The sequence below is a fragment of the Lissotriton helveticus genome, chromosome 12 (assembly GCF_964261635.1).
Source record: "Lissotriton helveticus chromosome 12, aLisHel1.1, whole genome shotgun sequence".
NCBI lineage: Eukaryota > Metazoa > Chordata > Amphibia > Caudata > Salamandridae > Lissotriton > Lissotriton helveticus.
The window spans coordinates 745,944,745-745,958,873 of NC_136073.1; the positions used below are offsets into that span (position 1 = coordinate 745,944,745).

General features: G+C 42.5%; 1 protein-coding gene across 8 annotated transcripts in view; it reads right to left on the reverse strand.

Moving 5' to 3' along the window:
* USF1 (upstream transcription factor 1) overlaps nt 1–14,129 on the reverse strand; it is a 222,363-nt gene that overhangs the window by 81,035 nt on the left and 127,199 nt on the right. For all 8 annotated transcript variants that reach the window (XM_078670052.1, XM_078670056.1, XM_078670059.1 and 5 more), the window contains 2 exons: nt 2,639–2,726; nt 939–997 (listed from right to left, as the gene is read on the reverse strand). In XM_078670052.1, coding sequence (XP_078526178.1) covers nt 939–997; nt 2,639–2,726 — 147 coding nt within the window. The remainder of the gene's footprint in view (nt 1–938; nt 998–2,638; nt 2,727–14,129) is intronic.

Sequence of the window (14,129 nt, forward strand, 5' to 3'; positions counted from 1 at the left end):
AAACCTCATATGATTTTCCTACCATTGGTTAAATACTGAACTCAGAAATCGCACTGTAAACTTTTAAAACTGAAAAGTAATTCTCTTTAAAAACTTACTTACCTGAACGATTTTCTTCTCATGCCTACACAAATAAACTTGCTATTTTTATAAATTGGAGTGGATCTCTTTCTTGAGCAATGTCTCTCTTTTATTTACCATTGTGTGCATTTCCAGATGTCTTGTACTCCTCTGTGTTAAGCCCAAGGCTGCTCGACTACACTACGCCTCAACAGAGCACCTTGGGTTTGCCACAGTGAGCCCCCTCTCCACTCTTAAGGGAACCCCAGACTATTTACACGATATATCTCATTTTGATATAGCGTATAAAAAGCCAGCTTCCTACAAATAGCATTTGTGAAACAGAGCACACACAAAAGGGGAGGAAATTAAACAAAGTAAAATAAAATCACTTCTTTGATAAAAAGTATAGCAAAAATAAAAACATGTACCATGCCACGATCAGGCATGTTCCACTTATAAAATAAATAGAAATTAAATGTTTTATTTATTACAGTGTGTAAAGGGGGTGCACACTTCGGGAAAGAAATGCTAATATTTATCTATCTTAAAGGAAATTCTGTGAAGTGGAAATAATGTACACTTTTTCGGAAAATATTAGGAAATTAACAAAGCCTGGACACAGTCAATAAAGTGCAAGAATAAAATATAAGGTAGCAGTGAATTCAGGAACTGTTTTTAAGCCACAACACAGTAAAAGCAGTGTTTGAAATGCTACTTCTTAGCACTTATGGGAGGTAGTACTTTGACACCATAAGATGCATTACACTGCAAGAAGTACATAATTTTTCATGTCAAATTGTTATTAAAAACAGGCGTCTACAAAGGAGGAGTCTATAAAAGGTTTAGCACAAACAAGATGAAGTAAATGTGCATACCTTCATTGTGCTGAGCCCGACGTTTTTCATCTCTTGTTGTACGTGGGCCATCAGATTTCCTGGTTACCAAGTAAAATTAATCAGGAAAAAAAGGTAGTCAGATGAGTGAAATAAGTCACAAAAACGGTGAAAATTATTATTACAGATAATCGCAACAAAGTACAGCACAATGCTCAGCTTTTCATCAAACCAAATGAATAAATGGGAAGCAATGAGCAGCTATTCTGTAATAGGAACGATAAACCAAAATCCACTTACTTTTGATATTCTACTAAGAAAGTGGATTCCTTCTCCCATTTTTTAAATGTAAGCAAACATGATGGAAATCTAGCCCTTTCTGGGGAAGACCCAGGGTTCCTCAAATATCACGCAATCGTGGCTTTCTTCACGGATTCAGGTGTGTTTCAACATTTACCATTGAGAAAAGTATAGAAAGACTGGGTACAGGGCAGTGCTCAGGTGAATGCAAACTGAGCACTTCTCATGGGAAGAACTATGACTTTAGGGTAACCAGTTTACTTCTATATGATGCTCAATTTTGTTCAAGAATCTCAAGCAGAACTTCACACAATACAATGCAAAGCTTCAAGGGCGGGTTTGATGGTCACATTTCGAATTTCAACAGCACAATTAATCTGAAATGAACTATGACCAGTTTATCTTTCTTTACCATAACCATTATGTGATTTGCAGTATGGAAAAATAGAACTTTTCTGTGTTTTGGAAGGAACAGCCTCTTCCCAAAAATACATATTAAAAATCCACATAGCCCATGTCAGTCATTTTCATTTCAGACTTGGGAGAGACGTTAAGTTCTGCAATGCTCTGTATCAAAGATGGCACTTAAATCTTCAATATTAACTACTGGTAGCAGCACTGAATTAGGAGCATCAATCAGAATCATCCATCTAGACTCGCATATGTTCACTTTGAAGGGTACTTGAGCGGAAGAGAAAGGAGGCTGTTCTGGTACATGATGTGCAAACAACTTGGAGGTTGAAAGCATTAGAGAAATTCAATCTCACTTCCCCAGGTTACGGAGAACAGAACAGGTTCAAAAGAGATTATAGGGAATGGAATGGAAGACATGACTGTTCGGACCAACATACAAAAAACATTGTGAGGGGAATGAGTCCAATCACTGGATATCGCTCAAGGTTCTTTTTCTCAGCATCCTTCTTCAGTTTGGATCGAGCCATTTCCAAATCAGTCTTAACCCTGCTCCAATAAGAAAAGCCCAACCTGAACTGCAGGCCCGGTCCTCCCTGAACATGTACATAGGCAACCCAAGATCAGTTTCAACAGATTGTGGCTCATCATTCTGGTATAGCAGAGTTCCAGTGGCTCAGTGCGTAAGGGATCCACGCCTGGACATACCCTTTGCAACTTAGCGTATTAGGTCAAATGCCCAAAAGATGATGGGAGCAATGCTTGCAATACGTCTAACCACTGCCAATCGCTGAGTGCATTGCTTCACCTACTTCACAGACACCAGCATCCAATGGCTCAAGAGCCAGAAGAAAAGGAGCTGCCACTGAAAACTATGTAGTCATTAGACTCATAATTAACATTAGGTAAAGTCATACATAAAGGATGGTGAAAGCAGAGCATTGTAAGCAGATTGGCAGACAGAAATTGGCAGTGGCGAAGGAAAGGGTGTCAGCAGAGGAGAAAATAAAGTAAAAGGTTAGGAGACTCACGGCGAGTATGGGTGGGTTCTGGGTGCGATAGATCGTTGAGGTCCAGTCTGTAAAACCTCTTGTGGGGACATCATGACAAAGAATTGTCCTGTACATCAAAAAACATACACAAAAAAGAGGGACATGTGATAAGGAGAACAACAGCTTTCAGATGTGAATTTATGAAAGCTCAGAAGTTAGTAACATGCGGTCTCCATCAAGCTCTTAATTAAGTTAATATCCAAGTTCACAAGAAAAATACATTTCAAACACCATTCAATACTGACAATCACATGCAACCCTCAAATAGAATCAGAAAAAACATAGTACAACCTTTTTCCAAAATACAATAGTTAAACCATTTTGCGTTATACATATCATGCATATGGCAAATGGGTATAGAAAGCAGGGAGGGAGAACCAGTTAATGACATATAGATAATATTTAATAATTATATTAATGTGTAAAGTACATTTGGATTTTGAGGACCTTTTGCGATAAAGGCCCAGGAATATCAACAATAATATTCAGCCATTCATTATTTTACATTTCTTTTTATGGTTAGTTGTGATCAGCATTAAGTAATGTGCTTAATTTGTAATTGATGCTGAAGAACGTAATTATTTTGGTTTTGAATCATAGTTTATAACTTTGATTGCTGGAGAGAAAAAGATAACAAGACATACCTTTTCTTAGCATAAGTATAAATCCTAGGCTAATCTTCAAGCATTCAAGAGCAAGACAAGTGTTATGAGGAACACTGCCAGCACAACTGCCTGTATAGCCGACAATAAAAGCTGCATTATTGCGGCTTTAGTCACATGGTCTTTTAGCAATTAAATACCATCCTCCAACCCCACCTTCAAGTGGAAGACATTTTAGCAATCCATTAAAACTACTTGACATATATTATGTGGTGCATGTATTTTGTGTTCATCCTACACAAGGAGTTCTTGACCGAAATCCTCAATTTCTCTCACATCTCGTATCACATGTATGCAAATGATACTCACCTCTACATGAAATTAACCTTTCCCAGGGACATCAGTACCCTTAATAACTCCTTGACAAAAAGGCAACATTGGTTAACTTGTAACCACCCAAAACTCAATGCCCTCAAAACAGAATTGCTATTGATCTCACCACCCAGATAGATTTTCCCCTAATATTAAAAACGGTCTTACACATCTTACTGCCTTGAACTGTATCCTCAAAATACCATCTCCATGAAAAAGCGCATCAGTGCCACCAGAGAGGTAACCATCAACTACTTGCCTTAAGGAAACTAAAACCTTTCCTTCACACTGCAGATCTCAAAACAGTAGTTCAAGCACTTGTGATATCCAAATTAGACTATGGGTGCCACTCTTATAGGCCTACTAAAAAGCTAACTCGCACCCCTGAAGGCTATGCTGAACGTGACAACCAGGATCATCACTGGCTGAAAAAAAGAAAAGAGATCATCTGTTCTCTGAAATGGTTACAGTCTGAGGCTACGATCCATCTCAAAATTGCCTGTATGATCCATAAAGCACTGCGTTACAGAAAGAGGGGTATACCCATATAAGTCTCTCGGACCTGGGTTAAATCTGGTACAGCAAGAGGGGGTCCCAGAACAAAGTGTGTTTAAGCACAAGGAAAAAATATTTGCAAAGAAATAAACATAACAAATAGATTACTTGAAACAAGAGAGAAAGAGCACTGTTATTTATTCACAATGTCCTTGAACGTACTTCATCAGGACTGGGGTGGTGTGGTGGAGCGGGGTTACCATGGAAATGTAATGATGTGGATTTAGCGTGAATCAAAATCCAACTTGTATCCTGGGGAATAATCAAATTATTTTTTCCTCCTATCGTGAGGATTTTACCGCGTGGTAGTCTGTGGCCGATTTTTGACCGAGCTGCAAGTAATCCGGCTGACCTTCATGGCGGCTTTCCTGCGCTGACCTTTACGGCGGCTTGGTGAATCTAAAGAAGATTGATTATTCCCCAGGACACAAGTTGGATTTTGATTCACGCTAAATCTACATCCTTTCCGCTCTCGCTGCTTTGGAGCCGGCTGGCCCATACTTATTACTACATGTCCATGGTAACCCCACCCCACCACACCACCCCAGTCCTGATGAAGACCCCTGCCTAAGGTCTACAGATACCTAGTTTATTTACGGGGTCGAAACGTCGACAATTGTTACCCCTACACCAGATGCGCTCATTCGTACGAATAACCACGTAGGCGCTGAAAGCATGGTTTTGTTGAAATGTTAAGAAATTCAAAGAACATGTATTGTTCTCTCCATCTCTATTATGAAGCCAGTGTATTATGCTAATACGAATTTGGAATTTATGATTAATACACTTGTTTATCCCTCAATCCTTCCTTGACTCTTTGCACATATTTCTGCACTTTTTGCTTTGCTTTTCCCTCACGTCCTCCTCGGGGCACAAACGTTTTTTAATATTATGTGATCTATGTGAGAAAATAAGTACATTCAAGGACATTGTGAATAAATAACAGTGTTATTTCTCTCTTGTTTCAAGTGATCTATTTGTTATGTATATTTCTTTGCAAATATTTTTTCCTTGTGCTTAAACACACTTTGTTCAGGGACCCCCTCTTGCTGTACCATAAAGCACTGCATCATAACACCCCTTCTTGCCTGTGCCAAAAACTGACTCAATCAGGCGGAAATAGAACTTCCAGAAGCACAAGTTCCCTACTACTCAAGCCACAAAAATGTAACAGAAACAAAACCTACAATCGACAATTTTCTGGAATGGCCCCTAAAATTTGTAGCTCTCCTCCAAAGATCAGGTGCAAACACTCCTCCTTTTTCTTCAGAAAAGTAAAACTTCTACGAGCCAACAGATGTCTCTCACATTGAGGCCATACCTCCCTCTTATCAAGTGCGATGCTTACATGCCTGTGTGAGGCTCCACCTATCTGTCCGTTGCTCAACCTTCCACATACCGCCCGACACCTATCGGACTCTGCCTTTTTTCGTTTCACTATATGTGCTGTTTCTGCTCTTCTTAATATTTTGACTCTATTCTTGTGTCTCCTCATTTAAGTCAATACATACATGATTCAATAAGTCTGGAATCTGGGATCCATGTCCATACAAATGGTTCAACTCTGCTTGCACACTCGCACTAAATCAGTTAAAGGAGTCACTTAAGACACCCCTGCAACAGTCAAGAAATAAGAAAATGTAGACCTTCATATACAATTATTTTGTCGATTATAAAACAGGATATAAGAACTCAGGTATGGGAAAATCTCCAGCCTGCTGCCACCCTGACAGATTCTAGAGCATTTTGGGCTGTTATAAATAGGTCATATTCTGCAGATCATTATAAACAAAAAATTGAATATCGAATCCTCCCGGTATACTAGGTGGGTCATTTTTCACAGATTTTTTTCCAGGAAGGTCAGCAACAAGTCTTTCCAGAGTGAATTGACCCCCACAGAGGCAGAAACTCTAGCATTTAGTAACTCCATAGAAGTCGAGGCCATAGCAAGGGTTATTTTAGAGTCATCCGCAGGGAAGGCACCAGGCCGGATGGGGTGCTCTTCGATATGTATAGACAAACCAAGCATTTTGGACACCTCTTTTAACTGATGTCTTTCGTGCTGCAGTTGAAGGAGCTAGCCCCCAATCCTGGGAGCAGTCTATGATTGTCCCCATATTTAAAGAGAGAAACAGAAGCCTCCTTTCAGGTTATCGGCCCATCTCCAACTTGGACTTGTTGTCAAAAACACTAGGCTGAGTCCTTTTAGAGGCCTTGGAGAGCTGAGCACTTGCAAGTACCTTTTTTTATGACATGCACTACGGTTTCAGGCCGGGACAGTTGAGTAGAACCTGCCCCTCCATCTGAGAGAGGAAGTCTGCCTTGAGAGGGGGACGGAGCAGAGGGTGCGATGAGAGGTGAAGTAGATCTGTGTACCACACCCTTCTTGGCCAATCCGGGGCAATCAATATGACTTGGGCCCGGTCTTGGCAAATCTTCCTCCGAACCCAAGGAATCAAGGGTATGGAAGGAAACGCGTAAAGGAGTTGTGAGCTCCAACTCAACTGAAACGCGTCCCCCAACGATTCCTGCCTAGGAAACTGGAGACTGCAGAATGACGGGCAGTGCGCGTTCTTGAGAGTGGCAAACCGGTCCATCCGAGGAGTTCCCCACATCTGGAAGATGTGCCGAACTACCTCTGGATGAAACCTCCCCTCGTGGTCGGCGGAGAACTGTCTACTGAGACTGTCCGTACGCACGTTCAGCACCCCGGACAGATTTGACATCAAGCAAATCAGATGATCCAGGACCAGAGTCGCAATGCCTCTCTGCAGAGATGGTACGACCCTACTCCTCCCTGCTTGTTGACATAGAACATCGCAGCAGTGTTGTCAATTTTGTCCGTCAGGACTTGAACCGAGGAAAGGGGGAAAAAGGCCTTGAGTGCCAAACGTATTGCCCGCAATTCCAGAATGTTGATGTGAAATAACCTTTCCTCTGAAGAACAAAGACCCTTGATCTCCAGATCCCCAAGATGTGAGCTCCACCCTAGGGTAGAGGCATCCCGTTATCACTGTGGCCACCGATGGAGGAAGATGGAAGGGCTTCCCTCGAGACAGATTGCCCTCCACCCTCCACCAAGACAGATCCGCTGCAGCTTCTCTGGAGATCCTCACAGACTCCCTGAGATCTCCATTGTGCTGATACCACTGCTTGCAAAGACACAAGTGGAGAGCCCTCACGTGCCAGCGTGCATGGTTGACCAGCAGAATGCAGGAAGCGAACAGACCGAGCAGGCGAAGGACCTTCAGAACTGGAACTACCGCTCCATTGTAAAACAAGGGAATCATTTCCTGAATTACGAGAATCCTTTGCGGAGGAGGGAATGCCCGTCGCACAGTGGGATCCAGTACTGCCCCTATAAACAGTTTGCGCTGAGAGGGCACCAGGTGAGACTATAAAGCGCCTTGTTACACTAGTCAGTGTGTCCCCACGCTAATAGTGGCCCGAAAGATCCCTAATACAGCCAGGAAGGAGCAGTTCAATATTTGGGGAACAGATGTGTCTTAAGTTCCTTGCGGAAAACTTTTTCGGACGGCTCCATCCGGAGTCTGAGAGGAAGAGTGTTCCAACTCCGTGCTGCCAGAAGGCGGAAGGATCTGCCGCCTATCCTGGCCCTGCAGGTCTTCGGGATACACATTAGCCCAATGCCCTCCGACCGGAGGGGCCTAGTTGGTTTATACAATGTGAGCAAGTTCCTCAGGAAACTCGGGCCCTTACCATGAGCGATCCGATGGCCTATACACAGGGTTTTAAACTGGACACGCTCTTTAATTGGAAGCCAGTGGAGCGTCCCCAATGCCTTTTTGGTGGAAGATCTTTTTGGCAGTGATAACACTAGGCGTGCAGCAGCATTTTGGATACCTTGCAGACGTTGAATACATCTCACGTTAGCTCCCAGATATAAGGCATTCCCGTAGTCCAGCCTGGAAGTCACCAGGGCATTGACCAGGGCCCTTCTTGCTGACACTGGGAGCAGGTCGAGTGTGTTTCTCAGACAACGGAGAATGCCAAAGCAAGTACCAGCTACACGTCTAGTGTGATGCTCAAAAGATAGTTTTGAGTCCATCCAAATACCCAAATTCTTGACCTGTTCTTTAGGTTGAGGTAAGGGGCCCAGGGTCTGGGGCCACCATGTGGATGTCCAAACAGACGGAGACTTGCCTATGATAAGCACCTCCGTCTTGTCTCCATTTAATCTGAGACAATTGTTTGACATCCAATTAGCCAGGTCTTGCAGGCAGGATGTAAATGGACTGGCTGCCTGCTCAGCTGGCTGAGAAAGAGCTACAACCAGCTGAGTATCATCCGCGTAAGTCACCACAACAACCCCATGTTTCTCCGCAATAGATGCCACTGGGGCAACATAGAGGTTGAATAAAGTGGGACTTAGGCTCGAGCCTTGGGGAACTCCTTGGCTCAGGGCGATAGCTCTGGACCTATGGGGCCCCTGCTCCACACAAAAGCTGCGACCAAGGAGAAAGGACTTCAGCCAATGCCACGCTTTGCCAGCAACTCCTCCCTCTCTCAAGCGCTGTAGCAGAGTGTGATGGGCCACAGTGTCAAACGCGGCACTGAGATCTAAAAGAATCAGTGCCGCAGTTTGACCCTCATCCGCATGCTTCCTGAGCATCTCCGTGGAGTAGAGGAGAGCCGACTCCGTGGAATGGCGAGTGCGGAAGCCAGCCTGGGTGGGGTGATAGAGTTGTTGGGTTTCAATGTGAGCCGTAAGTTGGTGGTTCGCCAATTTTTCCACTATTTTGGCGATGTAAGGGAGAAGTGAGATAGGCCGTAAATTGCTCATTTGAGCGATGTTAATCTGTGGTTTCTTCTTAAGTGGAAGTACCACAGCCTGTTTCCATGTCGTTGGAACCGTGCCAGAGTCAAATGACAGTGTCAGGAGATGCCTGACATACGGCGCTAGTGTCTCCATATTGCTTCTCAGAATTTTGGCGGGTGCCGGATCTCTAGGAGAGCCTGATTTTATACTTCCAGCCACCTTTTTTAGTTCAGCAATATCAGGGGTCAGAAAAGCACATAGCTTATCTGTGGCTGAAGGTCCCTCATCCAGCAGGGTTTGGTCGCTGGAACCGGCCCTGGCTGTGTTGGAGAAGGCGGCATATATATCCTGTACCTTTTTATGAAAGTAGTCAGCTATCTGATTGCAAGATTGCACCGAGGTAGCTGCTCTTTCTTCCAGGCAGGCCAGAGAGGATAATTCCTTATATACGGTGAAGAGTTCTGTTGCGACCCAACCGTAAAACGGAGATACTTCCTGTGCGACTTCAGGATTGGGATGTGGAAATACGCATCCTGCAAATCGATGGACACCATCCAGTCCTCTTGTTGCAACACCTGAAGAACCTGTGCTAGGGTGAGCATCTTGAATCTCTCCTGCTTGAGAAACAGATTCAAGATTTGGAGATCCAGGATAGGACGTAACTAGCCATCCTTCTTGGGGATCAGGAAATACCGGAAGTAACACCCCTGACCCCTTTCCTGCTCTGGAACCACCTCTATCGCACCTTTCAGTAACAGGGTAAGAACCTCCTTCTGAAGGAGAAGCAAATGATCCTTTGTGCAAAACCCCTGACAAGGAGGGTAAGGAGGGAGAAATTCCGTAAAGGGAAGAGCGTACCCATTTTCTACAAGATCTACAAGAACCCAAAGGTCCGAAGTTATTAATTTCCAGTCCTGTAGAAAATGGGTAAGCCGGCCTCCCACAGGACCCACATGATCAATGATGGGAGGTCTAGGGCTGCTTTCCTGCCTTACTGGGGTGGGGGTGGGGGGGTATTTAGTGGAGGTAGAGGAGGAAGAGGGATAACGTCCGGCTCCATGAAGGCGACCTCTGCCTTTACCTCTGTAGCTCTTATACAAAGGGTTTTGCTGCTGTTGCTGAGGCTGTCTGGACCCACGAAAGGAAGACATCCTAATGCCAAGGTATCTTTTAAATCCAAAGTCTCTTGACTGAGTCTGCAGACCCAAAGATCTTGCGGTAGCCTTACTGTCTTCAAATCTCTGCAAAGCAGAGTTCCCCTTTTCTCCAAAAAGCTTGCCGCCATCAAATGGAAAGTCAACGAGAGCAGCCTACAGATCAGGAGAAAACCCCGAAGATTTCAACTAAGCATGCCTCCTTGTAGCAATAGACGAGCCCATGACTCTGGCAACAGAATCCCCTGTATCCAGACCAGACTGGATAACCTGGCGAGCGGCAGCTTGAGCATCCACCAGCACCTCATTTAGATTCCCCTTTTCCTCCACAGATAACTTAGGGAGAAGCGGTTTCGCAGAGTCCATTAAAGCATGAATGTACCTGCCCAAGAGACAAGTGGCGGTGGTAGACTTTAAAGCTATACTGGTCGATGAAAAAAAACTTTTTTGCAGACTGCTCCAACCTTTAAGAATCCCTGTCCGATGGAGCCTGCGAAAATGCACCTGATGACTGCTTGTAGCAAGAAGCCTGCACCACCAGACTTTCAGGAGGGGGGTGAGAAGAAAGAACAAGCATTTGCAATGCAATAGGTCTCGCATTAGGAAAGTTTGAGCTATTGGTATTGTAAATTACACATTTTTGATTTCTTTTTATGTTGAAAATAGCTAAATTAATAGCTTTGTCATTTACAATGCCAATAGTTATAGCTTTTGCAAATGTGACACCTATAGCATTTGTAATGCAATATGTGTTGTATTTACGTGACTTACATGTATTGATATTACAAATAACAATGGTTTTTAATTTTTTTAAATAATTAATACTTAAATAAAAGTTATTGCGATTTATAATGGCAATAGCTTAAACTTTTGTAAATAACTTTTGTGAAGATTATGTTCAGTGTATTTTATTGTGACGAAAATCCAAGAACAGAAGTGAAATATTAACATACTTTTGTTACATTTGTAATAAAGCTTGAGACATTGAGAGAACATATTTGAACCAGTTGTTATTGAATGGTTACACAGATTGATGCTGTGGTGGCGCTGAGTGATGTTGTGATGCGAACGAGTGATGCTGTGGCGTCCAGTGATGCTGTGGTAGCGCATAGTGATGTTGTGGTGCCCTTGAGTGATGCTGTAGTGCCCTTGAGTGATGCTGTAGTGCCCCTGAGTGATGCTGTGGTGGACCTGAGTGATGCTGTATGCTATGCTATGTTTTGCTATCCTATGTTTTGTTATGCTATGCTTTGCTATCCTATGCTTTGATTTGTTATGCTATACTTTGTTTTGTTATGCTATACTTTGTTTTGTTATGCTATGCTATGCTTTGTTATACAATGCTATGTTTTGTTGTGTTCTATTATGCTATGCCTTGTTTTGCTATGCTATGTTTTGTTGTGTTTGGTATGCTATGTTTTGCTGTGCTATTATATGTTTTGTTATGCTATTTTTTGTTAAGCTATGCTATGTTTTGTTGTGTTTTGCTATGTTTTGTTATGCTATGTGTTGTGTTTTGTTATGCTAAGTTTTGTTATGCTATGTTTTGTTATGCTATGGTTTGTTTTGCTGTCCTATGCTTTGTTTTTTATGCTATGCTATGTTTAGTTTTGCTATCCTATGCTTTGTTTTGTTATGCTATGATATTTTTTGTGTTTTGTTATGATATGTTTTGTTGTGTTTTGCTATGCTATGCTTTGTTATGCTATGCTGTTTTGTTATACAATGTTTTGTTGTGTTTTATTATGCTATGCTCTGTTTTGCTATGCTCTGTTTTGCTATGCTCTGTTTTGCTATGCTTTGTTATGCTATGCTTTGTTATGCTATGCTTTGTTATGCTATGCTTTGTTATGCTATGCTTTGTTACGCTATGTTTTGTTATGCTATGCTAAGCTTTGTTTTGTTTTGTTATGCTATGTTGTGTTTTGTTATACTATGCTATGTTTTGTTGTGTTTTGTTATGCTATGTTATGTTGTTTTGCTATGCTATGTTTTGTTATGTATGCTATGTTTTGTTATACTATGCTTTGTTGTTTTGCTATTTTTTGTAATGCTATGTTTTGTTTTGCTATGCTTTGTTATGCTATGCTATTTTTTTATGCTATGCAATGTTTTGTTGTGTTTTATTATGCTATGCTCTGTTTTGCTATGTTTTGTTATGCTTTGTTCTTATATGCTATGCTATGTTTTGTTATGCTAAGCTTTGTTTTGTTATGCTATGCTATGTTGTGTTTTGTTATGCTATGCTATGTTTTGTAATGCAATGCTGTTTTGTTATGCTGTTTTATCTTATGTTTTGTTGTGTTTTGTTATGCTATGCTATGTTTTGTTTTGCTATGCTTTGTTGTTTTGTTATGATATATTTTGTTGTGTCTTGTTATGCTATGCCATGCTTTGTTGTGTTTTGCTATGCTATGTCTTGTTTTGTTGTGCTAGGTTTTGTTTTTCTATCCTATGCTTTGTTTTGTTATGCTATGTTTTGCTATCCTATGCTTTTTTGTTCTGCTATGCTGTGTTTTGTTATGCTATGCTATGTTTTGTTATGCTATGCTATGTTTTGTTATGCTATGCTGGTGAGGGTGTGTGAGGGTGAGGGTGGGTGAGGGTGTGTGAGGGTGAGAGGGCTGTGAAGGTGAGGGGGTATGAGGGTGAGTGAGGATGTGTGAGTGTGATGGTGATGAGGTGAGGGTGGGTGTGAGGGTGAGTTAGGGTGGGTGAGGGTGTGGGGGGTGAGGGAGGGTGTGTGAGGGTGATGGTGAGGCTGTGTGAGGGTATGAGGGTGAGGGTGTAGGTGTGTGAGGGTGGGCGAGGGGCTGTGAGGTAGAGGGGGTGAGGGTGTGTGAGGGTGAGGGGGTGTGAGTGTGAGTGAGGGTGTGAGGGGGTGTGTGAGGGTGAGTGAATGTGTGTGAGGTAGGGTGAGGGTGTGTGAGGGTGTAGATGTTAAATACGCATATGCCAGCTGTTGGGTCTTCATAAACCATTTGTTACTGCTCAACTGGAATTTCCGTAGACGGCGTCCCATCTGTACAAATATGGCAGCAGTATGTCAGACTTTGGGGAGGAAGGGGGGAGAGGGTCTGCCAAGACTATTAACATCATAAATATGTCATAAATCGTTCATGAAAACTTAATCCCCATCGGCTTTTGGAATACTATTTAATAAATTATGTATTTATCCTGTGGCGCAGTTCCTTTTAATAGTTCTGGTTAGCAAAGTTCCAGTAAAGCCTCCAAAACAACGTAGCAAAAAAAAAAATACAGTGTTTGATCCCAAATAAACAGCAAACTGTTTTCTTAACGTGGCGGCTGCTGACACCTCGAGATCCGAGGCGTTTAATGGAACGACAATGCATTTGTAGATATTTCCCCACAGTCTTTGAGTAAAATAACTGCGGGCTGTTGATACGGCGCACAGCCTGCGAGGGAAAAGCAGGCGGCAGACTGTGAACTTAATGAACAACGCAGCGGGGCACCGCCACATCCTATACCGCGCCTGGATGCTCCTACAAGCCACCGGCGGCCAAGCATATTTTCTAAAAAAATAAAATAAAATCGATTTAAAAAGATTCGCATAAATGCTCCCAACTCAGAAGCATCTTACTATCCATACTCTTCAAGGCGCATAGGACTTACACGTATGATAGATAAGACATCAGAAAAGGCTCACTCAGGTTTTTCCTGGCAACCATCTAAAATCAAATATCTGGGTGTTTTATTCGCGCCACATCTATCCGACACTCTTAAATTGAATTTTACCCGCTCTTTCTATCATGGTGGGGTCGCCTTAACTCCATAAAGATGATGCTTTCTCCTCTTCTTCTTTATACCCTATCTATGCTTCCAATTCATATTCCGGTTTCTTATTTCAAAAAAAATTGACTCTCTGCTTTTAAAATTTTTGTGGCAGGGCAAGCGCTCTAGGATAGCCATTGCTTCTTTGCGGAAAGATAAAGCTCAGTCCGGTATTCGTTTTCCCGACTTTAGAGAATATCACCAAGCTTTTGTTC